Source organism: Sphaeramia orbicularis, chromosome 1 (assembly GCF_902148855.1).
Source record: "Sphaeramia orbicularis chromosome 1, fSphaOr1.1, whole genome shotgun sequence".
Lineage (NCBI taxonomy): Eukaryota > Metazoa > Chordata > Actinopteri > Kurtiformes > Apogonidae > Sphaeramia > Sphaeramia orbicularis.
In genome coordinates this window covers 56,634,104-56,661,881 of record NC_043957.1, presented here as the reverse complement: position 1 = coordinate 56,661,881, position 27,778 = coordinate 56,634,104, and the positions used below count along the sequence as shown (strand labels likewise).

Here is a 27,778-nt window from a genome sequence, read left to right as displayed (position 1 = left end):
TTTTTACTGTAGTAAACATTCAGAAGTTGACCCATCTGTCCCATCTGCTGAGTCCATCACAGGGTGAATACTTCGCTTCGGTCGCTGCTTTCACAAGCATCCAGTCATAAAGCTCAAATCTACACGCCACTTACAGTACTAAGGACAGAGCATGCGTTCTCCATAGCCTGTTGAAACAGCTGACATTTGTAACAAAACATTTGACTTTACTCGGTAAAAATCCCTTAGCACCCAGAACTCTGCTTCTTTTTTTTTTTTTTTTTTTTTTTTTTAAATCATCAGAGGCCACGGCTGCATGTCTGCACTGCGTTAGGAGAGATGGCTCCAGTACATAAATATACAAATTAAATAAACATTCAGAGGAGCGTGAGGAGTCAACATGCACATTTTGGTCCTGTGTTCTATAGCAGTCAGCCGCAGAAAAGGAAACGTCCGCCCTCACTTTGTCCTGAGAAACAATACTGACCACCTGGGAGTTTTTTATCCCCCCAAAGGGACATGCAAAACCTGGGGCTGGATTTTTTTTTGGCACATTAAAAATCTAGTAACCACGCTCCACCCTGACTGATATTTGCAGTCTCTGTATGATTCTGGAGTTGGCGCTGTGCATGGCTATGTCTCTCCAATCTATACAATGTATCGCAGGAACGAAGCACATAAAATATCCCAGTTTAAAAAATACAACAATAAAAACTTATAATATAAAAGTGGAGGTGAACGGGACTGTCCCGCCGGTCCACAGGAGGTGCTGTTCAGCTTGTTATACAGTAGATCTGCCAAAACACGAAGGCCCAAACACAGGCTAGCCATAACCCTGAAATCTACACCATTCCAGTTCCAGTTCAGTGTGCTGTTGCTGCTGTCTCTGCTCTTGTTCTGGTTGTTTTGTGTCTTCTGAGATGGACTAAAGGTCAATCTTGTACTTATCACCTACATCACCTACATGTATTGTTTTTTTTGTCTTTTTTTTTTGTTTCGTTTTTTTAAATGGTTCATCTAGAGAGTTTGCTGATGACTCGAATGAGGGCAGCGTTCTCATCTTTGAGCCTCTGGTTGTCTGCTTTCAGGTCCCCCAGAACCTGGAAAATAACAAAACAACAGTCAGCAAAAGTCTTTTTTATTTCATTTTCATTTTTTCCATTTCATGTCATTTATTTAGACAGGGACAATGCACATTATACATGAACCTTAGAAAGGAGAGATGTAGTGTGCCAGGTTCTAGCACTAGGGCTAATTTCCACCTGTTGTCCCTGGGCAGGCTGATGTTAGCATTAAAAAAACAGATAATAAAAACTAAAACAGTAAAAAACAGAAAAAATAAAAAATAAAAATGCATATTCACAACTCCATCTGTATATCATTAAAAAACAGACATTAATAAAAACTAAAACATTAAAAAAAACAGTAAAAAAAAAATGCATATTCATAACGCCATCTGTATACCATTAAAAAAAACAGACATTAATAAAAATGAAAACATTAAAAAACCATTTGAAGACATGGAAGCTTTGACAGTGTTCCAGTGGACCTGGTGTCGTCTGTTTGGACCGCTTCTGCCTCAGCGCCATGTTGGCTACGTTCTGACCAGAACAATGCAGTGTACGTGTGACGTCATCACACATGCACAACGAAAGCGGAATCGATAAGCAGAATCGTTAAGCAGGCAGGCAAACGATTCCAAGGAATCGAGCTACTGGGATCCGGTTCTCAAAAAGAACCAGTTCTAGAGTCCCATCCCTTGCGAGCACGTTATGTTTTAGTTTTAAACCAGTGTGTGCTCCCAGTGTCATGTGGTGGAGCACATCCCACATAGTCCATGACATTATTGCAGTGGTGTGGCTTTGATTCCAGCCTGAGGCCATTTGCTGCATGATGTTAGTCTATATTTCACGCACGAACAGGGTGGGGGGTGAATAGTTCGTAAGACGGGGGTGGTAGGTGGTGGTGGTGAATGATTCGTAACCCCCCCCCATAATTCGCATACCTCACAATAACTATGCACAGACCATACGACTGTGCACCTCCTCTTTCCCCTCTTTCTTGCCCTCCCCCAGGAGCAGCCCCAATGCAGCGTTCCTGTTTTGAACTTCATTTCCCATCATGCAGCATGGTACCGCGCTTCTGTGATTATAAGGCAATTTTATTCCAAAATGACTAATATCTCCAAAAATACTGGTGCTATCAACTTGCTGAGACATTTAATGTGGAGATGGGACTGTTCCTTAACTGTAGCTACCAAATTGGCCAGTTAACAATGTCCACATTTGTCAGAATCGTAACCGTAATCGTAAACGCATATTTTGAACAATACGTTTGTAACATCGTGTTCTTTATTTATTATTTTATTTATTTATATTTCTTTGTTTGAACATTTACAATACTTAAAAAATGTTAATATGAAACTATTATTTTACTTTTATTAAGACAATCAAAAGTAGAAAAAAACAAATACAAGTATTTGTATGCTGTATTCCTGAATATTTAAATACTATGTCAAAAATTATGAAATGGAACAATCCTGCATATTTTTATAGAATTATTAAAAACAAAAATACACACCTGTATGTGCATTTTAATACTTCGAAATTGTGAAACGGACTGTTGTCACTCGCACAATAAAACTTCACCAGCATGTGCTGCTGTGTTTCTGAAGGATTTGACCTGTTCTAAATTCACACCTGGCATCTGGCTCATCCTGCTCCTCCTGGCCCCGCCCCCTCCAGTGACAGACAGCAAACCCGCGCTAAAGTTTGACTGACAGCTAGTTGACCGTTTCATCTCGGGAGGGGGGTAGGACACTTGTAATTTTGATTGGGTGGAAATTTAGACCTGTTCAACCAAATGACCAATCAGCTTTGTGTTCTTATATTAATTGACCCTTGGCGAGCTTTGGAGACACCTGGACTAGTTCTATTTTTAGAACAGGCCTGTGGGCGACTTGCGTGGTCCTTGCGGGCGACCCTGGTGCCTGCGGGCACCGTGTTGGTGAGCCCAGATGTAGATTATACAGCTGATAGCAGCATTGTATTGAATGACAGTGTAAATGCATTTGACTTGTCTTCATAACGTTGCTGACCCCATTCGCAGCAGGCCACATGTTATTCCAGTCGTTTGTGATCCCATGACCAGCGGTGTCACGGACCATTAATGACTTTATCAGGATATTACTGTGTGTGCAGTTGTTTACCTTTAGCTCATCCTCCAGTTCCACTGCTTTCCTCTGGAGGGCCAACTTCTCCTGTCAACAAAAGACACAAAGCATCACAACCCACTGTGGTTTTCAGAGCAAACACTTCATCTGTGGTTTCAAAAACGATATTACGCAGGCTCAAATGTATCAGACATCTTTAACGCTGCCTTGCTAAACCAAATGTTCACAGTTTCACAGTTTGAATGTACAGATGAGTGAACAACAGGAAACCCGAGCCCACCTCTACTCATGGACTGTGAGAAAACGCTGAGATATAGAAACTGTTTGCAGGAGGGAGGGGGGATTACAAAACAAACAGCCATACATGAGTAAGACAGAGTTCAGAGCGGCTTTAATGTGGATGCAGAACTCAAGCAGACTTACGAATCTCTCTAGCTCCAGTAATGCTGGCCTGTCTGTGCCGGTCTCTTGGCTCTGCCATTCAAGAAAACACAGAGTTAACTATTGCACACTGGTGACTGCTGGTGCTTGTGATGATGCTGCTGATTTGATTCAGTTTCATTCCCTTTAGACCAAAGATTCAAGATGAGACGAGCTGCAACTTGCAACTGCTTGCAACACTTCGGTCTGCAGTTTTTGAAACCTGCCTGTGCTCCCATCCAAGACGCCAACTTTTCAGGCTTTTATGTAGCTGGATAAGAATTTGTTGCATCTACAAATGTGAATGAGGACAGTGATAGTGGTTTATTTATTACTACAGCTACTATTGTTGCAGTTCCCAGATGATTTTTACCTCCGCCAAGGAGGTTATGTTTTTGCCAGCGTTGGTTTGTCTGTCTGTCTGTCTGTCTGTGTGCAAGATAACTCAAAAAGTTATGGACAGATTTAGATGAAAATTTCAGGAAATGTTGATACTAGCACAAGGAACAAATGATAAAATTTGGATGTGATCTGCCTTGGCGGAGGTCTGCGCTCTTCGAGTGCTTTTCTAGTTTCCTCTGAATTTAACCTTTCTTAAGTGATTTAACACCATTTATTACAATATTATCCTCTGTATTTTGCATTTTTCTGTCAAAATCAGGTATTTTTCCATTATTTACTGATCCTGTAGATCAGGGGTGGCCAACCCTGGTCCTGGAGAGCCACAATCCAGCATGTTTTAGATGTTTCCCTCTTCCAGCACACCTGATGGTCGTTATCAGGCTTCTGCAGAGCTGGATGATAGGCTTATCCTTTGAATCAGGTGTGTTGGAAGAGGGATACATCTAAACCATGCTGGATTGTGGCTCTCCAGGACCAGGTTGGCCACCCCTGCTGTAGATGTTCATTAATAATTAAGTAGGGTGGAACCGTTTGGGTTCAGGGCCTTCAATACAATACGGAGAACATGTAGCCTATATGAAGAATGTAAACACTCACCGCAGTAAAGTTGACCAGTTTAAATAAGAGATGTACCTCATATTATATTTTGTTCAACCTGAGTGGTGTAGTGTGTGCAGAAGGGGTTCATGGGTGTGCCAGATAGAAGTAAAGTTAATGAATTTTAAATATGTAAAATTTTCCTGTTAGCACATTGCAGACGGTCCCTAAACTCGCGCTCACTAACTGGCTCCACATTCATGGTAATGCCGTCTACTGATCATTCAGGACTGTTTGTTCGGATGGAAACAGGGTTGTAGTTTCCTCTCTGTTACCAAAGCTGCATAGAGCCGTCATTTGTGACCGATGGTCTATTGAGCCGTGAAGTGTGAATCTGTGGCTCTCTTACCAACTTTACTGCGGTGAGTGTTTGCGTTCTTCACATAGGCTACATATATTTGTTGGGTGTACCTCCGTATTGTATTAAAGGCCTCGAACAGAAACGGTTCACACCCTACTTTTCAGTAACCTGGTCGCCTGGCTCTAGTGTGATCGGTTCAGTGCGGTGCTACTTAACTATGATTGGCTGTTCTTATGTCTGTTAAAACATAGATGAATAAATCCTATCAAAATTATATCGGGCATGTCTCATATGTCTATTAAGGAAAAGTTATGTCATGATAGATATCGTTATTGTTTTATCGCTCAGCCCAAGTGTACGCTTAATATTATTATTATTATTATTATAATTATTATTATTATTATCATACACAGCAGGCACATGATAAAGCTGACACTGAACGCAAGACATCAAAGTTTCATAAAACACAAGTCAAACTAAATTCTAAAATGTAATGTACAACAAGACCATACTGTCTAAAGGCAGGAGGTTCCTCTGAGTAACTGGAATTTGGTTGTAGAAGTTGTGACTAAAAACTCAATTATTTAAAGAAGAAAATTCACCACAAAATATTGACACATATTGCTGGATGTGGTTGTGGAGTCACACACACACACACACACACCTGCCCAACCTGGCGCAGCCTCTCCAGCTCCACTTTGTTCTGGCTGAGCAGCAGCTCCATCTCCTGCAGTTTGTCCTTCAGAGCCAGGTTCTCCTGCAGTACCTTAAAGTACAGCTAGAGGGAGACACACACACATAAACCACACAGAGCTTCAGAGCACAGCTAAGACGCTGAACGACTTAGATGTGCGTACTATTTCCCAGCAATGTGCTAATGTCTTTGAAACCTTTTGGTTGTCATTCCTGTTCTGGTTGGTGTAGATCTGAGGTAAAACTTAGTTTCACCCCTCAGGTGTGTGTTTTCAGGAATGTGTGGGAAATAAGGTCAGGCACGTACCGTTCTGTAGTCGGCAGACAAGTCCCCCAGTTGATTCTCACTGCACAGAGAAATGAGACACTTTTTAAGTAATTACCTTCACTTTCATTTTCCTTTATGTCCAGGAGTTGAAACTACATTTTTGGGTGTGCATAAAAATTCCTACTGAGTCTGTGGTCAGGCTGTTTTGATTTGTTCTTTGCCCTCAAGCCTCATAATTTGAAATGCGACACAAGCTGTAACATGAGAAAATACCCAAGATCCAGATTCCTTTCATAAACTAAACTCATACTCTCTCCTGTGCTATCTCTAAAATACAGTGTGCAACATTCCAAGTCAATGTAAGAATGAAAGACTGTAACCAAATACATGAGAGTTGAAGATAACAGGAGAACACTCACTGGGACATGCTGTTACTGTTGGCATCTTCCCCCTGAGAATCCTCATCTTCATTCTGAAACAGAAATGTTCAGCTTTATTATACATTCATACATGGCAGGGCTAGTTCTTACCAATGGTGATAAATGATTGAATCCCCCATGTATCATTCATTGCTGTTATGAGATACCAGTATTCGCCTGTGCACGTGTGGCCTACAGCTTAAGTTTACAGTCTGGTCAAAAAAAGACACACACCCTAATACTTAGTTAGAGTGCCTTTAGCTTTGATTACAGCACACATTCACTGTGAAATCAGTCAATCAGTCTAATTGTATTTATATATCACCAAATCATGACAAAAGTTATCTCATGACACTTTACATTTAGAGCTGGTGTAGACCAGACCCATTATAACCCAGTTCACAGACACCAACAGAATCCTCCAGGAGCAAACGCTTATCGACTCATTAAGTTCATCCAATGTCACATTTATTTGTCATTTTAGACACATAATGTTGAACCTGACCAACTGAATCAACCCCACATCATAACACTGCCCCCACAGGGTTGTACTGTAGACCAGTGGTTCTCAAACCCAGTCCTCGAGGACCAGTATCCTGCATGTTTTAGATCTTTCCCTCTCCCAGCACACCTGGAAGCCATCACATCGTTATCAGGCTTCTGCAGAGCTTGGTGATGAGCACAGCCCCACTACCTCCTGAACTTCAGGTGGGTCCTTTATTTCCTGTCTTTCATTATTGGACACACTGATAAATCCAGGGTGTGTCTGCCACTTCTTGTTGTGACTACTGATTAATTAGGCACACCTGGATTAATCAGTGTGTCCCATAACGATAGACAGGAAATAAAGGAGCCACCTGAAGTTCAGGAAGTGGTGGGGCTGTGCAAACAGGCCACTGAACCAGGTGTGCTGCAAAAGGGAAATATCTAAAACATGCAGGATAGGGGTCCTTGAGGACTGGATTTGAGAACCACTGCTATAGACACTAGGCATGATGGGTAACCAATTCATCTACCTCTCCTCTCTCCCTGATGCACCCATCACTCTGGAACAGGGTCATCCTGGACTCAAACCACATGACCTTTTTCCACTGAAACACAGACCACCCTTTATGGTCTATATCAAACTGATGGTTGTGAAGCTACTCACTCACTGGACAGAGTTAAAGAACTTGTTTGAGATTAAACATATTAATCACTACAGTAATTATCTAATGGAAGGATGTGAATGATTGACTTTGTTAAATCCAGGTGGAGCCTTTGTCTTTGGCTGGGTTGTGTATTTGTAAGAGGATGTGATGACTGATTGTTGTTGACATTACTGTCTTAAGAAGAACAATTTACAGGTTCTTAAAATGGATTTCATTTACTAAACTAATGTGCAGATTTAGATCTTTCAAATGTTTTATATGAATCCCACCTGGAACACACTGTGTGTGACACCTCTGAGTTGTTGTTTGCATGCATGTGTTTACCTGGGCTGTGTTTGCTGCTGCAGCAGTGCTACTGTGAGCCATAAGTTCTACACTTTCCTGCTCACTGTATCAGTACAACTTCATTTTTCCCTGACTCTAATTTCAAGAAAAGGCAAGAGTCACATGATTTGACCTATGAGGAAAGAAAAGACAAAGAAAGGAGAGACTGCACACTGACATGAATATATCTGAAATAGAGTTAGAAGCCTATATGATATATGAAATATATATGAATATATATGGATATAAGTAATATTTCCATTACAGGATATTTTTTTCACGTCTGTAACACATTGAGTTGTCCTCTAGGCTTTGAAACTATAGTGGTGTCAGTTATCTAAAATATTACTGATATGTTACTTTTACTATCAGTAGGGCTTTTTGCTATTTATTTTTGCCACAAGCTACTTTACTCGCTCCAATCTGTTAACATGGACACAAAAATGAAAACTGACAAGTAAAATGCTACCACGTACCCACTGTGTTTTAAGTGTCCCAAATCATTGTGGGAGACAACCAATTTTCCCTCTACTAAAAATTTCATAAATATCCCCAGGCTACTACTTGACTTAATATTTTCTAAATACTACAGCAGTGGAAATGTTTTAGGATACCCTTAAAATTTTACACACATCTAAAATATTATCATGAACTATTTGCAGAAAAATTGTTTATTGTTGTTGGCAAGAAAAAAATAAAACTAGAAAAACACTTGGAGAGCGCAGACCTCTGCCAAGGCAGATCACTCAGATACTCCTCTAAAAATTTCTTCTTTATAATCTCCCTGTCTTTATTCTTTGCGAATGTTTTACTTTTGAATAAACATGTGTAATGTTTAAAGAACCCAGAAGTATTGAAAGCTGTGATTGTCTTTTTTTTAAGTGAGAAATACCAAAACTGTAAGCACTCACTTCATATGTTTTTTTTTCTGTTTGAAAGTATTGTATGTATAAAATAAGAAATACAAAAAGGACTCTAATAGATATCATATGTATGAATGTGAATGCTGAGATATCTTGCTCCTTTTCCTATAAAAACAAAATAAAATAAAAAATAAATAAAATTAGTCCAAAGTGCAGGCACAAGCAGCCTCAGGTGTGAATAGACCAAAAGTGAACTCTAGACCACTATTAGCATACATTCACATTGGCATCTGTACAGGCTTCAGGTTCCTATATAAAGCTTCTCTTCCTGTTTTCACAGTATCAGGCTCAATTCACCTAAAATGACCTAACTTAACAACAAACTCACTGTGACATCATCCTCAGCGTGACTGAAACTACAGCTAAGGCCATAAGGGAGGAGGAACTTCATACATGTTATAATTCCTGAACTAATCGGTTCCTTAAGATCTTTTCACGTCAGGTACTTGTTTAAACTTAAACCTGTGGTCAATTTATCAAGATAAAGCCAACTTGAAAGAACGCTCTGACATTTTTGGAGCTTTCCTGTCAGCTTTTGGTGACAAGATGACATACATACAAAGGGGCTTCAAAAAGCTTTTGGAAAAAGGACAGTTGGAAAAAATGGTTCAAGTTCTGATGTTTATTTTTCAACACATGCTCCATACACTTCTGCCAGCCTTGATACCAGCCTTTAAATCCATCTGTGTAAAAAAGACAGCCATGTGATTTGAACCATGTCAAATCTACATTCTTTCTCCACCAACTTTTTGAAGCCCCCTCCTGCATATTGATGCAGTGATGATTCCACATCTTCGATTGGCTTGGATTTACATCATGTTCAGTATTGCTTTGGCTCATCTGGGTCCTTCGAAAGTGCAAACAGAAAAATAGTATCTAAAGTCGCATTTCCACTAGTGTGGTACCGGCTTGGCTTGACTCGACTCGACTCGACCTTTTTGCGTCTCCACTGCGAAAAAGGACCTGGAATCTGGTACCCGGTCCTAGTTTTTTAGTATCACCTTCGCTGGGGTTCCAAGACTGGAGACCAGATACTAAAATGTGACGTGTAAACACTGCAGACCACTGACTGGTCAGAGAATTGTCTCTGTGACCCACCATTTTACAAAAAACAGACGTGGAAGTTTACAGTAAATCCTACTATAATGGACGTTCTGTGTCCGATGTGTGTCCGACGCATGTCCCAATGTTGCAGCACGGGTGGGTGTACGGGTGCAATGCCGCTGTTGCACCACAGGATGGCGCTATCGTACAATGGCACAACGGGTACAATGCCGCTACTGTAATGGTAGGTTAGTCCACATGATGACAGCCCGCAAAACTACACCATTCAGTCAGGAGATTCAGTTATTGGTGGCCGATGTAAAAATTCAGCATGAGCTTGACGAGACAGCACGCAACGAGCGAGTTTATCAGCGACTCTCTGAGCAGATGACACGGAAGTAATGTGCTACATCGCTATGATGTCCAGGTACTCTAAAGTTGCTAGTATCCTGTATGGAAACGGTCTCCAGGAATAGTATCTGGTACCCGAGTCGAGTCGGTTCCATGTAGTGGAAAGGTGGCATAATAGGGGGTACTAAGTCAAGGGGAGGTGAGGTGATACTAGGGCTGCTCAATTATAGGAAAAAAAAAATCACGATTATTTTAGCAATAATTGAAATCACGATTATTAAAAACGATTATTTGTTAACCTTAAAGTTGTTTATTTTTTTCTTGCAAAACAATGTAAAATATACTCTTTAAACATAAATAAAGCTTTTAACCACTAAAACAAAGTATGTTCACTTTTGTACGAAACAAAAAAATCTTTGAATGCAAATAAGTGTACTGTAAATTCAAGTATGTTTCCTTTTGTAAACAAATAGTGCACTGTAATTAAACTGCTATAGACTTGCCATAGAACTGTAGCAATAAAAAAAAAACAAACTCGTGTAAAGTGCAAATTATAAATTTAAGTATGTTCAATGTAGTATGAAACATAGTAAATTCAGTGGTGTGCCGTGAGGTTTCAGTTCAGGCCTTCTGTATACATCAGCCATCTAGAATACGCATGTTAGGGTTATACGGGTTAGGGTTAGGTTAATACGGGAGTTGCAGCGTAAAGAGATTCGGAAACTGAAGATTGCATTACTGGCGAAGTTGTAAACGGAGTTGTTTTTATGTGTTTTAGTTTTTCATAAGATTATGATAAAGGTGGCGGTGGTTAAACTTTAGATGGTTAAAAAGGTTTGTTGTGTTAGCGGTCGGTGCGGACACAACTACGAAACACTTTTTGCACGTGTTGTGTTTTTGCTCTTCGTCTTCTTCATCAAACCCAAAGTGATTCCATACAATTGAATTTGACTCGCCTTTTTTGTTTACCAAGCACTTCTGCTGTGATTCTCCTGCCATTTGTCCAGACCGCTAGGTACAACTGTCCTCTTGGGGTGGACCTGCCGGCTAGCAGGCAGCAGTAGCTTAGAGGGGGGCGGGGCAGAGCAGCTCATGGTAGCTTGCGTGCGCGTGAATTAAAACAACTCAAAATTAATAATCGTTTTTTCTTGATTACATAATTTTTGTAATCGTTGCGTGTAATAATCGAAATCGTAATTGAATTTCGATTAATTGCACAGCCCTAGGTGATACCATCAGTGGAAAAGTAACAAGTGGTAGTGCGAGGCCTGGTGATGGTGGTGGGGTTTCTTACTTCTCCGCCGAGCTGCACAATGCCAGTGGAGCGTCTCTCCTTCCTCCCTCTCCTCCTGTCTTTCACCCCCAGCCGCTTTTCTCCCTCTGGCTCTGCTTGTTTCACCGGGTCTGTATCTGAAACACAAGGAAGAGCACAGAAAAGAAATTTAATCAACATGAGGAAGTAACAAATAACTGCAAAAACAAAATGAGCCAAACAGGAGTTTGCTTTAGTGAGACTGCAAATCAGTTCAGGGTTGATCTGAGTAAGAGTGCAGTCACAAAAGCAGATTAGTTTCCAAATGTATCTTTAAGCAATAGAGGAATCACTCTTATCTTTAGCTCGACTACAAGTTGAGGCTTGAGAGCAGTGAGCTCAGTTAACATGAGCCCAATCCTGTTTTTGGGTTTGTTTGCAAATGTTCCAGTAGACCAACTTCATACGGGTAAACTGTGACACATATTTGAAGTGTTTAAAGGAACAGTCCCTTTGACCTCAATAGGGTGATTCATTTAAACATGGTGTCAGTCAGATGTTTCTCTGATGGGAAATGCTCAGCTCCCCCTTAAAAAAAGGAAAAAGCAACTGGTGTGGGTGGTGAGACGAGGTGGCAACAGTGGCCCGTGCAAACGAAGTGAGAAACCACATTTCCTTCAAACCTACATTAAAGGGCACTCCACCCAAGTTTATGTTCATGTGATATTTTTAGAAATAGTGCTGAACTTAGTCTGGCAGATCCCGGATATCTGACCCCAGACCTGTTATCTTATAAAGATGCAAACAGTATCAGTGTTACTTTTTTCATTTTTAACTCATTCAATTAAAATTTTTTGGGACATTTGAACATAATGACAGATGTGTACTGAGCTGAAGTGTAAAATCTCTTGGTCGGTGCTTAGGCTCACCTCTCTCAGCAGGTGTCAGGGTAATGATGGGGCTGACGGGCTGGATGTTGCGAGGAGGTGGATCTGTTGCTTTGGCCGCTGTCTTCTCTGCTTCTTTCAAGTCTGTCAGAGTGACACCCTGCAGGTACAGAGGAAAAACACATGAAAAAAATCTTGTTGGAGTTGTATACGTCCACGAACAAACCACTCAAGCTGCACTTTACATCCACGTCTGTCCCGACCTCGTAGAATATATGCAATGAAGAGTTTGAAGGAGTTCATTAAAAGTAAAGTTCTCACTGCACTGACATGTATGAATTAGGTGGATCATTTCCACTGAGAAACATGCTATCTTTACCCATTTCCACCAGGATGGAACAGGTGTATGGAAGAAAATCTGTCTCATCAGATTCTGAATTATAAAAGCTATTGAATTTCTAGCATTTAATTTTTTTGCACTGAAATTAAGTATCCGAAGTTTTTGTCTCTGAATTTAACTATGTTCGTAAACTTAGAATAAAAAAAATTCAGATGCAAAAAATTCAAAAGCAAAGAATTCAGATGCAAAAAATTCAGATCACACATTCGTGCTGACCGTCTTCCTGCATTGGTGTCACATGACCAACCTAACATAACTCGATTGGCCAGCTGTAAGTTCGACTTGGCATAGAATCGATTGCTTATCCTTGGTGTCCCGGATGTGTGATCTGAATTTTCTGCATCAGAATTTTTTGTATCAGAATTTTTTGCATCTGAATTTTTTTTATTCTAAATTTATGAACATAGTTGAATTCAGAGGCAAAAAAATTCAGATACTTAATTTCAGTGCAAAAAAAAATCTGTGCTAGAAACTCAACGGCTTTTTATAATTCAAAATCTGATGAGACAGATTTACTTCCATACAGGTGCCGTTCTGGTTGGAAAAAACTCATTTTCATCTATTTACAGCATTTTGACCAAAAAATTTGGTGGTTGAGAACCTGGAACATTGGTTCTCAGGTGGAACAAAAAAACAGCAGGTTTTCACATGATCTACAATGTGAATCACTGTGGTTGTGTTATATTCTACAGGTTGGAAAGAAAGAATAGAGGAAAATAATAATGTATAGGTCTGAGAAACCAGAGGAAAACTGTGTAGTAACACCTGACTAAACCAAGTGGTGGGTGAACATGCACTGAGTTCATGGAAAAGCTAGATAATATCACAAAAATGAATATCCAGACTGGTCTGACTTGAATGCTAGAACAAATAATAAACTCCAAAAAATTTAACAAATAGACTGCAAAAACTCTGTGGCAAAAAAGTGGAATATGGACAGTAGGGGTGTTAGAAAATATTGTTTCTGCAATATATTGCAATATTTCATTTCCCAATATTGTATCGATATTAAAAAGTATTGTATTGATATTTTTAGGTATTTATTCAAATGCAGATATGGCGGAGGTTCATTTTTGTTTTTTGGTTTTCTTTTTTGTTTATAATTTATCTATTATTATTTAACACTGTTTTATTAAATAATGGTTATTTAAAGCATCCTAAAAGAACTTTTTACTGTCTGAGAGGCAGATGTTAGTTCCTTTGTTGGGATTGCACAAAAATAATGTTCTGATGTTAGTTCTGAACTAAAAGAATATGAACATTTGAACAGGATCTTAAACTGTAATGTCTGTACAACATCATTTAAGTTTTAACAAAGGAATTTTTTGTGATATAGCATTAGACCCTGTTCTGATCAAATAAAAATGTGTTTAGTATTTGTGCATATTTCTGGTTTTATTCAATTCTTCCAGAAAAAAAATCTATCAAAAAATTTTTAAAAAATTAAAAAATTAAAAAAATAGCCTTTTTAACTGTATCATGATATATTGTATTGTTATCGTAGTATTGTGATTTGTATCATATCACCAGATTCTTGCCAATACACACCCCTAATGGACAGGTATACTACATTTTCTTAATGTGTTCCATCCTCTGTTATGACACATCCCCTCAAAACCCATGGAAACATGGGCTGGTTCACTAGAGGCACCAGGGTGGGTTGATATTTTAAGAAAGCTGTCGTCCAAATATGGAATGAGGACGATTACACCCCCAAAATAGTGTCAGTGACAACATCTTAACTTTGCCTCTCCACAAGCTGCTAAAGATACCTTGGAGCTTCAACATGACCAGGTTTGTAATTTCATTAGAATGAGCTGTATAGGATATCAAAAAAAAAAAAATAAAAAAAATTAATCATTACAGAAAATACTTCACTATGTAATGGCTTGGAGAGAAAAGGTGATCAGACACTTTAACAACGTTGTCAGGGGAGATTTCCACACAAATAAAAAAACAAAACAAACAATGATCAGAATTGTGCTTTAAATAATTATCGTATGAAATGTGAATAGCAACAGTGTTCATTTTGACATTACCAGGAATTATAATATTAAATTCTAAAAAGCTGTTATTCTGAGGAGTCTAACGATACAAACACAAAATTTGGCGAAAATTTGTGGTTTTAGTTAAATAACAACAAAAGGCCATAACTGCACCACAATCCTACATATACCAGAAGAAAAAGCCTGAGGTCAGCTTAATTTTTGTACATCTGACAGGTTTATGTAAAGGATGGGACACATCACTGATACAAAAAAGGCTCATATGTGCCCCCCCCCCCCCCCCCCCCCCCCCCCCCCCCCCCTTTTTTTTTTTTTCCTTACTCTTCTTTTTTACAACAGGTTTAAAATGTGGATTTATGGTTGTTTTGTTGCTACAGGATGAATGGAAAAACATTAATTATGTTGACTACTCCAGTAAATAATGTATTAAACTACATGAATTTATTTCACTAAAATGTTGAACTTTAAACCAGCCTTTCCAAATGTATTTGCTTTGCATTTTACCATATGCTAGTATAAACATTCTGTAGTGGTCAGGAGTTTGCATTCCTAAAAATCACATTCTAGTACTTTTTCCAAAGTGTGGATGATTTAATTTAATTTAATTTACTTTAATGACTTTTCCAGGTCTTTCTTGACCGTGGGAATCCTGACTAAAACACTGTGGCTATTCTGTCTAAAGAGGCAAAAAACAACTACGCAAATTTACAGGATTAGACAACTGAGTGATTGTCAGTAGGTTTTGTGCCTTTCCCACAGAATTCTCATGGGTGTTTTCATTTTATTCTGAGTTTATGCAGAACAGCAGTTATTTGACATCAGCACTGAAAAGAAGTAGATGTTAGTACTGTAACAGGTGTGAAGTATTTGAAGCAGTATCCCTCATTCAGTAAATGATTCACTCAGCTGCTCTGTTCCAGTGTTCATTAGTGTCAAGGTATTGTAATGTGTAACTTAATGTTTCATTACATGGAGCATTTAAACACATTTGTGAAATCAGCAGTTAACTGTGTGACTACTGGGAAGAACCAAACAAAGTCAAAACAGCCTCTGATACCACATCAGCAGTTCAAATGCAAAATCTTTCAGTCAAGCAAAAAAAAAAAATAGACAGACGGTGAAAGTGAGTGCAAAGGCATGAAGTTGAGTGCATGATTTGTAAGTAGTGATTTGCTTTAAAGCTGCGGGAGACTTTCATCACCAATTTTTCAGCAAATCTGTAAAACCCCAGTCATAGCCTAAGTATCATGAATCTGCAAGTCTTTCTGTCATTACTCATCTGAATCTTTTCTCTTACGGTGAACAATTTCAAAGTGTCATCCACCATAAAAAAAACATGTGTTTACAAACAGAGCCGGGAGGTAACTCGGGAATCTTTGGAATTTTGTCGCGACGTGCATTGTAGGAAGCGGAGGTTAGTGCAGCCGTCTGACAGCGGCAGTGCAACCATATGATATTATATGGATGAAACAAACGTGACACGGAAATGGCTGAAATGCGGAAACGGCTGGAGGGAAGCAGAGCTCCAGCCGTTTCCGCATCGTGTTTGTTTGCCAGGTGGAGCTCCGTTTGCTCCGCTTCCGCATTTCACCCCCACCCCACATGTAATACAGATGTATGAAACACTTAAAAAACAAACAAGAGCTGTTGTTCTGAAACGCTATGTCTATCCATAGATGCCCTAGTAGAGTTTTACAGAATTTTTTATTACAAAAAAGGAAAAAAAGAAAGAAATTGACACTTTAAAGGATATCGTCAGTTACTATTGTCGTTATCGGGAAATTTTAAAAAATAACCAAGATTTTTTTTTTTTTTGCCCATATCACCCACCCCTACCCATAGGCGTGAGAGTGCCTGGCTGTTTGTCTCTATATGTCTAGGTCATTATTGAAAATGAGAATCAGTTCTCAACTAACTTACCGGGCTAAATAAAAATGTAATTGTCAATTTCTGAACTGAATCTGAAGTCGTGCAACTCCTGCTGTAAAGATCTTTTGCTTAGAGTTCTTCAGTAGGATATACCTGAGTGGAGCGGCGAGACTGCCTCATGAGTCGAGAGCGAGCTTTCCTCTGAGATTCAGACTCTTCGTCTCTGACAGGAGCCTGGAATCTAAACACACAAATTATATATCATCTAAATGTTAGAGTAAACTAAATCGGTGAACAACAATCTGGGCTCTGCATAAAGTAGGAATGATCTGGTGTTTATAATGAGAATTTTCTTCACTCATGTTCCCAACGTTGGTTCGTACTTGCGTCTGTCTGCGTTGGGGGTGTTGGGACTATCAGCGGTGGTGTCCCTGGTCTGAGGAGTGGGCTGGACTCTGGCCGTGCGGTTCGCCTTGTCCTGCTCCTTCTCATCTTCGTCATTCTCCTCTGGCGTCTGCGGCACAAAGGAGAAAAGAAGAAATAGAGTACATGCAAAGTGTAAAAAGCACTCACCTATGTAACATCTTAGTCAAAACCAGTTATTTTTATTATCTTTATCTCTTATTTCGTCTATATTTTCATTTATGAATTGGTTAAACACTATGACATAAACCATGCTATAGTATTCTGATCACAATGGGAGTTTATGCCCTGATGTTTTTGATAAAATAACCAGGTTAGATCTATGTCCTATAAGAGTTGTGTGACACATGAGCTGGTTGTATGTTTCTACCTTGTCAGCAGGACTGATAGTGGAAGTGGTCATGCTCTCAGTGTCTGGACTAGACACATTAGAGCTTTCTGGAAAAAGAGAACCAACATGTGACGAATTCAGCACAAACAGGAAGTATATACATGCCCATGGTCAAAGTGTGAGCATAGCTGCTTTACCGGGGCTGCTCTCTTTCTCCTCACTCAGCTCCAGGCCTCCAGAGACCCCCCTCTCTTTAGACTGGTCCTGCACATTCATCTTGTCTTTGCTGCTCATCCTGCACACAGAGCTCCTGACAGGGATGAGATGGGGGCAGTTGTCACCAGAGGGGTTTGGCATTTTCAAATGGATACTTATTCTGTCAATTGCAAGATTGCGTTCTTTGATAATGATATTACTACTAACCTCCGCCGCTTGTTTTGTGTGTTTGCAGTGGTGGACCCCTGTTGGTTTTGCCTGTCCAATATGGACTGTTCCTTTCTCCACTGCAAAGAGACACAACTATCAGTGATCCAGATCTCAGGGACTGACAAACAAAGAATGCTCCCAAACTAACTTAGCTTCAAAACTACTAACAAGGAGTTGCAACTTAGGAGTGATTTAGGAAAATTCAAAAACAATGACCAAGAAAAGAAAAAAAATTACACACTCTTTTGACAGACATGATTGGTTGCCCTTGTGATAATGGGCGGAGAATGGATAATAAATACTTTTAAAGTACGAGTTAAGATGCTCTGTAAATACACTAAGGGGCATTAGAAACGCAACAAAGTACAGTATAGAGTAAAACTGCATGCGACTACTTTGTACACAAAACATAATTTGTTGGCAATCACTGGTGAGTATTGAAACAATGGAACCACATTTTTCAGCTCAGGCACTAAAATCAGGTGGCAGACGGTGCCAATCCCTGATTTTTCAGGAGTGGTTCAGTCTGACATTGTTTGAAAACTTTTAATGAGTTCTTTTGATGAATATTGCTCAACTGGCCAAGGCTATAAAAACCCCGAGGAAAAACGCAAGCTGTCGTAGACGGTAACCATGCCACGCTTAGCAGCAAACATGAGGGAGCAAGCCATTGGTATGCTGAGATCCGGAATGTCCAAAGCGAGGGTAGCAAGGCATTTTGGTGTTCACAGATGCACCATCTCACGCCTGTAGACATGCTATGCACAGACAGGTGCAATGGTGGACAGACCATGACCTGGCCAACCGCGTGTTACTACCCGTGCACAGGATCGGCACCTACGAGTCATGCACCTGCGTGACCATTTTCTGCCAGTGACTCATAGCGCTGCAGAGACAATAGGACGTCGCCAAAGGCCTATCAGCTCCAGGACAGTGCGACGTCGGCTATGAGAGGATGGCATCCGGTCATACTGTGCCAATGTGGGTTTGGTGCTGACGGACGTCCGTAGGGAAAATAGGCGGACATGGGGTTGGCGTTATTCCAACAGAAATTGGAATATGATACAAATTGATGTTGCTCAATAAATTATGAAAAATTCAAATTTATATCACAAAAACACATTGTTGCTTTTCTATTGCCTCTTAGTGTAACTTAGCCTTACATTACATTAAATGGGAAAACACTTAGGAAATGCCCATGGGGCAAACAGCTGCATTAAGAACTTCTAAGACTAGATCTTTTCAAACACATGGAGCAACTTAAGAAAATAAAACTTTCATTCACTCACGTGGGCTTGTTTTTGTGATAACTCCTGCAGAAGCTCCTCAACACTCTCATCTGCTACGTCAAATGGTGTCTGACCCTGCAAAGTTCATTACATGAAAGGTGAAACAAAAAAATGACAAAAGTAGAAACTGGTCTAAAGTGTAAAGCACACGTGACATTTGTTAGATCTAATAAAATTTGGCTTTTTGTTTGATTTCGTGGTCCTCACCGAGTTGCTGTGGCTCTCCATATTGCACAACTGTTCAGCTAGAATGTGACAGGCCTCCCCCTGACCCCAGTGTGCTGCAGCGTGAAGAGGTGTCCATCCATCGAAGTCCTTAGCTGACACATCTAGTCCACATTGGCACAGGATCCTGAAATACAAGGTGACCCAAACAGAGCAGGAAAACCAGCACCACATTAAATACAGTAACACAGTTCTGACACCATGAAGAAGAAAATTTAAAAATCTTCCTTAGTTTTAAACGGTCCCTGAATAACAGAACAGTTGTAGTGCTTACTTGAGGGCCTCCAGGTAGCCTTTGGCTGCAGCCACATGCAGTGGGGTGGCCCCAGTCTTTGGGTGTTGTACGTTGGCAGGTAGGCCATCGCTCAACCAGGCCCGGGCATCTGTCATGATCTGCTCCTCCTCGCTTCGCTTAGCGGCCTCCAGGTCCACACCTGAAGGGGAAAGGAAACGACAAACACATAGAACCTGTACACCACATCATTCCAACAGCAATACTGGTGGAGTAGCCTCTAAAATCACTTTCTCCCAAAAGTGTTCTTCAGTCTTAAGTCTGATAATCTACTTAGTTGTGGTCATCAGTATTTCCCAACTTTAACTTGTTAATCACAATTAGAGCTGCAGATATTGATTATTTTTGCAATCGATTATCTATCAACTATTTTCTTTGATTTGATTGAACGACAGTTTGAATAGGTGAAGAAAATAGTAGAAATGTGAAAAAGACATGTCTGACAATGACAAACAACTTGTCCTTTATTCCAGAACCAACTTAAACAACAACCACAAAAAGTATAAAAGTAAATTGATATAGAAAAAATATCTGTATAGAAATAACAACTATAACATAAAAAAAGAAGTATAAATACAGTGTTTCAGCAGCTAAGGTTTTGCCATGGCAAAATCCTTGCTGCCACACCATACATTTGATACAAAAAAAAATCATTAATAGGCCTATAAATAGTAGGTTATGCATATTGAAGAGTGCATTGGCACCTGTGACCTGTGCGTACTGAGTGAAATTTGACAGAGAGAGAGAGATAGGTAACGGGACACCCCCCCCATGTTTTATGAATTATTATTATTGTCATTTTCATTATTAAATGTTATTAAATAATTATTATTATAATAATTAGAAATTAAATTATTAAATGCTGCTAAGAACAATACCATAAAAGTACATATAAAAATATCTAGACATCAACAACAAACAAGTCCAGTGACATCTACAAACAATATGTGCACTGCAGTCTTCAACACATTTGGATCTAACTTACTAACAACTTAAAATAGAACTAACATATGACTTTGCATTGATCCTGGCATCATGTGCGTCACAATAAATGTCCTTGTGAAACACAACAGTGGAACCAATGTTTAACAGCAGCAAAATTAAGGAAATGAAGCTTTGATTCAGGAAATTGTAATCAAAATTTTTTTTAATCAGTTTGAGATGATTAGTCGTTTCAGCTCTAATCTTCACCAAACACTGGCTTTAGTCAGGTTTGCTGCATTGTTTTCCTCTGGTTTTTCAAACCTATACATGGTTGTTTTCCTCTCTATCCTTTCTTTCCAACCTGCAGAATATGACACGACCATAGTGGTTCACACTGCCGATCATGTGAAAACCTTTTTTTTTTTTTTAGTTCCAGCTGAGAACCAATGCTCCAGGTTCTGAACCACCAAATTTTTGGTCAAAATGTGTTTCAGCTCTAATCACAACAGTGACAGTGCCGCACAGTCAAGATGTGTGTTAAAGAAAATGGGTTTTACTAAACAAACAGATGAGGAAGTTATCATACACACCTGTCGATCAAAACTCAAAACCCAGCACAACACACATCAAACCTCGTTATCCAACCTGAGAACTAATTAATGAAGGAATAGTTTAAAAATCGACCACATCACTTCTTAGAAGGTCCATATGAAACAAATGAGACCACAAAAAAAAAAAAAAAAAAAAAAAGTACTTAGTATTTAGAGAGAAGTTGAGTGCAAGTCTATAGGCACCAAGGTTTTTGCATTTAGCATCCATCAGCAGTATTACAATTAAAGACATTTGCACTACTTATGCTACTCATGCTTTCGTTTTGGAGCTGTAGTCGTTATCCCTTGTCTGCAACACACACAACAAATTATGCTATGACCTATATATGAACTGTGACCCAGTCTGTGGGAATGGATAGTGTAAAGACAAGAAAGAGAATTCCAACTTTTCTATTATTTTCTATTATTATTTTATAATTATTTTCTATTATATTTTTCAAAAACAGTATCTACCAGCATATGACAAAATCATATTAATGTAATTAAAAGACCACATGTGAGTATGAGACCAGTCTGTAAGTACCCCACAACATTAGCAGACATGGAGAAGAAGCTAAATTTCTATGTATATAATTTTGTCATACAACAGGAACATAGATGATCCTTGAAATGATCTGTTCTCATTGAGTGGGGTGTCTTTGAGGACTGACTTGTTACTATTAACACCTGCTGAAAGGGAAGAAATTACATTCTTTGTAGTACAGCTTAAATTGAGATGAAGCCCATAAGAACTCACCCTGTTTTACAGTAAATTTCTGAATGAGGGACTCTGTGGACTCATCAAGGGCAATGTCCAGAGGAACGTCACCATCACAGTTCACAGCAGAGAGTGATGCACCCTGCTGCAGGAGGAACCTAACACAACAAACATAGGCAGAGTGAGCAGGTTTATTATGTCTAAACAAAGACAACACCCTCTACATGTAGAACATCAAATCCATATGATTTACATCTGGGTCCCAGATAGGGGTGTAAGAAAATATCGGTTCTGCAATATATCGCAATATTTCATTTCACAATACTGTATCAATATCACAAAATACTGTATTGATATTTTTAGGTATTTATTCAAATGAAGATATTGTGAAGGTTCATTTTTGTTTTTTGTTTTTCCTTTATATTTTCTTTATTATTATTTAACACTCTTTTGTTAAACAATGTTAGTTCCTTTGTTGGGATTGCACAAAAATAGTTATGATGTTAGTTATGAACTAGAAAAGCACTCAGAGAGCGCAGACCTCCGCCAAGGCAGATCAGTGCCCCCCCAATCACTACCAAAATGTAATCATTTGTTCCTTATGCCAGTATCAACATTTCCTGAAATTTTCATCCAAATCCATCCATAACTTTTTGAGTTATTTTGCACACGGACAGACAGACAGACAAACAAATAAACAAACCAACGCCAGCAAAAACATAACCTCCTTGGCGGAGGTAACTAATAGAATATGAACATTTGAACAGGCTCTTAAACTGTAATGTCTGTAAAACAGAGTTTAAGTTTTAACACAGGAAAATTTTGTGATATAACATTAGATCCTGTTGTGATCAAATAAAAATGTGTTAAGTATTTGTGCAGATTTCTGGTATAATTCAATTTTTCAAGGAAATAATCATTTTTTAAAAGAAACAAACAAAATATTGCCTTTTTAATGGTATCACGATATATCGTGATATATCATATCTTGATCCTAGTATTGTGATTTGAATCATATCACCAGATTCTTGCCACTACACACCCCTAGTCCCAGATAGAGCAAACCTTCAAACAAACAAACAAAAAAAAAACAGAAAGCTTTTGTTTTTTTAACCACAAAGGTCATAGAAACATGAGGAAGAAAGGTGCATCAGTTCTTTAATCATTTACACCACGTGCATTTTTGTGCCAAGCCAGCCTACTTATGCTTTAGCGGACTCCTTGTCTTGCCAAACACAACAACAATGTCAGTATTGTTAAAAACAGAAACACCCTGGCACCCACACAGCGTTCTGACGTCTCCACAGCGGGGAAGAGTGCTGGATTACCCAGCTGTAAATTCACAGTTGAGAATACTGTATGTCATACATACTCTGCGATGTCAGGGTAACCGCAGGAGGCGGCCACATGCAGCGGCGTCCACCCCTCACTGTCCACCTGGTTCACGCTGGCACCATGCTCCAAAAGGAAAGACACCATCTCCATGCTGCCATCAATGCAGGCCTGTTAGAAGATTCCGAAACAATAAGAAAAATACAGAGCTCTTATTCTTCTGTCCATAATAAGGCCTATTACAAGTATTACACAATCATCTTGTCACTGTCAGAACATGGATTATTATATGCTTATTACACATCCCTGTAGTATCAATATTATTTGTTAAGGAGGTATACATTTTATATACAAAGTAAACATGGAGCTGGTGGTTTAATAAATATATGAGGGATTTTGAAAAGTTAATATATACAAGATAAAATACAATGACGATGATTTAATGAGTTAATTATTTATGTTTATAATTAAATCTGTACCAGAGGTTCTGAGTACTTGGTGTATGTATGTATGTACATATAAATCTGTAAATAAGATTGCAAGATAAATGAAAAGTAAATATTTATGTAAAATGACAGTAGAGAGGGGTAAGTGTATAAATGTGTACTTCTTCCTACTCAATTTTCATTCTGTTTGAGAATGTTTTCATTGTATCTGTTCTATAGGTTGTTTTCATTTTCATTTTCTTAGCCTTGACTTTCAGGAAGGCTTTTATTTTACTGTGTAGAATTCTTTGTATTTCCATGTTTCAAAACATATACTAATCAATCCCTATTTTACATAATTGTGATTCCTTTGTTTTAAACCGCTGGACGAAATTAAGAGAAATGCCTTATACACGTGCATTACAATAATCTGTCTGTTCATCCAAATATGCTCTGGATAATAAGCCTGGATGTTGTCAAATATATTTGCTGAACACGCTCAAAAGGAATTCAGCAGGACTTCAAGTCACTGGCTTGAAACTACAATGACCCCAATGACACAGTGCCACACCAAGAGATCAAGTCCACAGGAAACACTAGTAAATTTCAGTAGTAGGCTTTGTGTATTTAAAGCTGCAGGAACCAGCAATCAGTGTTAAACAAAACACAAGTGTTAAACACTGTACCATGTAACTACGTACGCTTCTTTAGAACTTTTTTTAGCACACAACACAACACAACATAACATAACACAACATAACATAATATAACATAACATAACATAATATAACATAACATAACACGTGGGCTATAGTATTAGTGAATCAATGTACACAAGTTTGGATTAGCAGATCAAATGCAGTGGAATATTTTATAGCTATATCTGCAGCACACATACAGCAAAAGGCTACATGAGCAACAGGCAAAGTACTAAGTAAACTTTGCATTCAAAATCATGTTGTATCTTCAGTGTTTGGAACTAGCAAAGCCCTGTGAGTTTTCAAAAAGTTTGTGTAATATGGGAAAATGTACATTTGCAACCTATATTTGAAACATGTCTAGTAGTTGTTTAATTAGGTAGGAAAAGAAGTGTCCAAGTCAGTGCTGGAGAGTCATCCAACAAAATTTTAACAGCGATCAGAAACTAAGGCTGTCAAACACAGTGATTAGCTAAGATCTTCCATCATGGGGTAGATTTTCTACAACCTGAAAACATGATCTGGATTCTGTCAAATCTGTCATGTATGAATGCCAGTAAATGCCTCCTTTTCAGTATTAGCTCTACTTAAAAAAAAAAAAAAAAAAAAAAAAAAAAAAAAAATATATATATATATATATATATATATAGATATATATATAGATAGATAGATAGATAGATAGATAGACAGAAGCCCTGTTGTTCGACTTATATTATACTAGAAGCACAAAGTGACCAGAAAAAGACAATCATCAACGCCCTGTTAATAATCTCAGGAGAAAGCAGCTCACCTGGTGGAGAGCAGTTATCCCATCAGCATTTGAACAGTTGATGATTTCTGGCACATCCTCGCCGTTCCTTCTTGCGGACTCTTTGGCCTCAGTCAGCATGATCCGAGCCTCCTCTGTGTCACCGCTGGCACAGGCAGCCAGGAACTCTGCTCTCCTGTCGAACCTCACCCTTTTCCTAAAGACACATGGCATGGTGGAAACAGGTGACTCTACTGGGACGCTGTTCCAGTTGACTTGCAAATTTAAAAGAATGCGCGAACATGCACCATGTGGTTGAGACTTCATATAGTCAGTGAACAAATAAGATGATACAAGACAAACAATGTGCTAGTTCTCTACATTAATGACATCCCGATCCTGTTACTGAATAGCGTCATTCCACGCCAGCTCAACCAAAATTCCCAGCTTTCCACAGTTCATGTGATAAATTCTTTGGAGAAAAAAAAGCATCATGTGGAAAGTTAAATTAAGTTTACAGGACTTTCTAAAATGCAAAAAAGGCCTATAAAGGCCTAGTGAACATCAAAGAAACTATGTTTAACAGCAGTATTCACACAGCTCTATCATCTCTACAAGTTAGTTGGTCCTGCATAAAAATTGACTGCCACAAACCAAGGTAAATTTTCCACAAAAATGCTCAGTAATAGTTTGCGAAAAACATAGGTAACCTGATTAAACTCTAAAAGTGTTTATGTTGCTAATTTTAACACTTGAAAATATTTATTACACTCTACACTCTATTTAAGACAATAATGTTGATAAGTATTTGACAGGGATGAGCACTTTTCCTAGCCTGCACAATCCACAAATCTACAATGTGCAATATGATTTATGATAAATAAACAAAGTGAACTTGCAGTGACCAACAAATGACAACAAATCTATCTTTTCTTTTCCACATATGAAATGTGAAATCATTATGAGCTGTGCTTGTTTTCTATATGAGTTGCCACAAAATTAATACATCTGACAAATTCCACAGTTTGTCACACACGGTCAGTGATGAGAATGGATCTCCTTGGTCTAAACTAAACTTCAACCAAGCTGTAGTGGTGGTGGTGACATGAATCTATTACAGAGTTTTCCCCCCATTACAAGTCTACAAGTGCAGCACTCGAACCATTTTGAGCACCACTTAATACTAATTAATGTAAAATAAATGAAGAAGGCATCAAAACTGGGGTTGGGGTGTATAAGAGTCAGAAGCACCAGAACACTTCTGTCCTCGGCGGGTTCTGTGTTTTATGTGTTAGGTAGAACACATACCTTGTCTTTTTAATCTTACTTTCCTCTGTAATCTAACTTATTTATTTTTAGCTATTTACAATCTGTATTTATTGTTTCTGTGGTTGTGACTGTTTCTGTAGAGTGGTGACCACATTTTGAATTTCCCCTTGGGGATTAATAAAGTAAATCTATCTATCTATCTATCTATCTATCTATCTACTGAATAAACTAATCTGGGATCTAATGATTGGAGTTGGTGTCCACTGTGACTTCTGTGTTGTTACTTATTGTCTGTTTCATGTTTTCCAAATTTCTGTACACAGGTAGAGCAAGTATTGAGATAATAATTATCCAAAATTATGTCAAAGTTCTTGAACAATCTCAAGTTATTGACCCCCAAAACACAAAGCCATGTGTTCAAGTCAAACTACAATCTTTAAGTGTAACAGTCTAGCAACATGAGAATGTAAATATGAATGCATATTCAAAAACAATCCTTTTTTTAAGGGATCACCCCAAAATCCCATGACCCCCAGGCCACAATCACAACACCTAAGCCCTCCAGAGACCTATGGCAGACTGTGTATTATAGTGTCAGTCAGTCAGAACTCATTTTCTAGACATTGTCTGAAATATGCAGCATATGTGACTTATGATGAACCTGTAATTAAAGCAGCACACACTCTAGCATCCTGTACTGCATGTTCACTTGGACACTGCCTTGCAGCAATAAATAGATGGCTACTGTCATGAACTGTTGCCAAAAAGGCTGAAAACGACATTACTGCATGATGCGGTCGTCTAATTACTATGTTAAGGGAGTAAAACGGATTTAAATACAAGCAGTGGTTACATGACCATCAGTGAGGATGGTACAATGATAAGCTAGCTAGCTTGCTAACACTATGAACTACCCCTGGAGCCCAGACACTGGGTGACACTGACAGGACCATTAATAGGTGTTTAGTGTGTGGAGCAGCTCCTGTGCTGTGCTGTAAAGTGCTGCTGTTACTTTGTCCACACCCCGCACAAACCCACACACAGCCTTCATCTGTTAGCTTCCACAAACAGCTAGCAGGCTACTCACTGCTGCTGTTCTTGTGAAACCGTCCACAGGACACATTTCCTCACCGTCTTTTGAGTAGTGGGCTGCTTTCATGATCCGTGCCCACAGTTTCTCCAGACTGGTCGCTCGGCGGGTCGCTGAGCTTGGCCTCCGGATCCGCAGCTCCATCGGCGGCATCGCCCCGCCACCTCCGCCTGGGCACGGCCGACGCTCTGTCGGTGCAGGAGCCGGCCCAACGCTTCAGCTGCTCCCGCCGCTTCGTCCTCGCCGAGTCCCCCATTTATTTATGCGAGGAGGACTGTGTTTTTAAAAATAAAACATCCACTGGCAGGGGAAGACACACCCTCCATGTGTATACTTTCACTTCCTGGTTCTCGCTCTGCTTTGGATGTGGAGGAAGAGTCAGCCTGTGTTCGTGGGCGTCGGGAGCGCGCAAAACTGCGCATGCCATTGTCTGTGACGTCATTACGCACTTTATCTGATTTCAAAATTCAAAGGAAAAAATCATCTTAGTTATCGAACATCACAGACAGATAAACCTTGTTTATTGATTAATGGCATTAA

At 39.1% G+C, this 27,778-nt stretch overlaps 1 protein-coding gene across 4 annotated transcripts; it reads right to left on the bottom strand.

Moving 5' to 3' along the window:
* Positions 1-27,632, bottom strand: ppp1r12c (protein phosphatase 1, regulatory subunit 12C). Of its 4 annotated transcripts, none has more exons than XM_030145794.1 (20): positions 27,280-27,632; positions 24,922-25,096; positions 23,049-23,179; positions 21,716-21,834; positions 19,427-19,586; positions 19,135-19,279; positions 18,928-19,002; positions 17,636-17,715; positions 17,410-17,522; positions 17,252-17,319; positions 16,842-16,972; positions 16,612-16,699; positions 12,226-12,343; positions 11,339-11,454; positions 6,252-6,304; positions 5,872-5,911; positions 5,536-5,649; positions 3,575-3,628; positions 3,188-3,238; positions 1-1,079 (listed from the first exon to the last, which is right to left on the bottom strand). In XM_030145794.1, the coding sequence occupies exons 1-20, from the start codon at positions 27,492-27,494 to the stop codon at positions 993-995; spliced, it is 2,133 nt and encodes a 710-aa protein (XP_030001654.1). In that variant the 5' UTR covers positions 27,495-27,632; the 3' UTR covers positions 1-992. The 4 variants fall into 4 exon arrangements, with proteins under 4 accessions (XP_030001654.1, XP_030001661.1, XP_030001670.1 ...); XM_030145801.1 differs by having other exon boundaries at positions 3,575-3,625; XM_030145810.1 differs by having other exon boundaries at positions 5,545-5,649.
* Between the last annotated feature and the right edge of the window lie 146 nt (positions 27,633-27,778).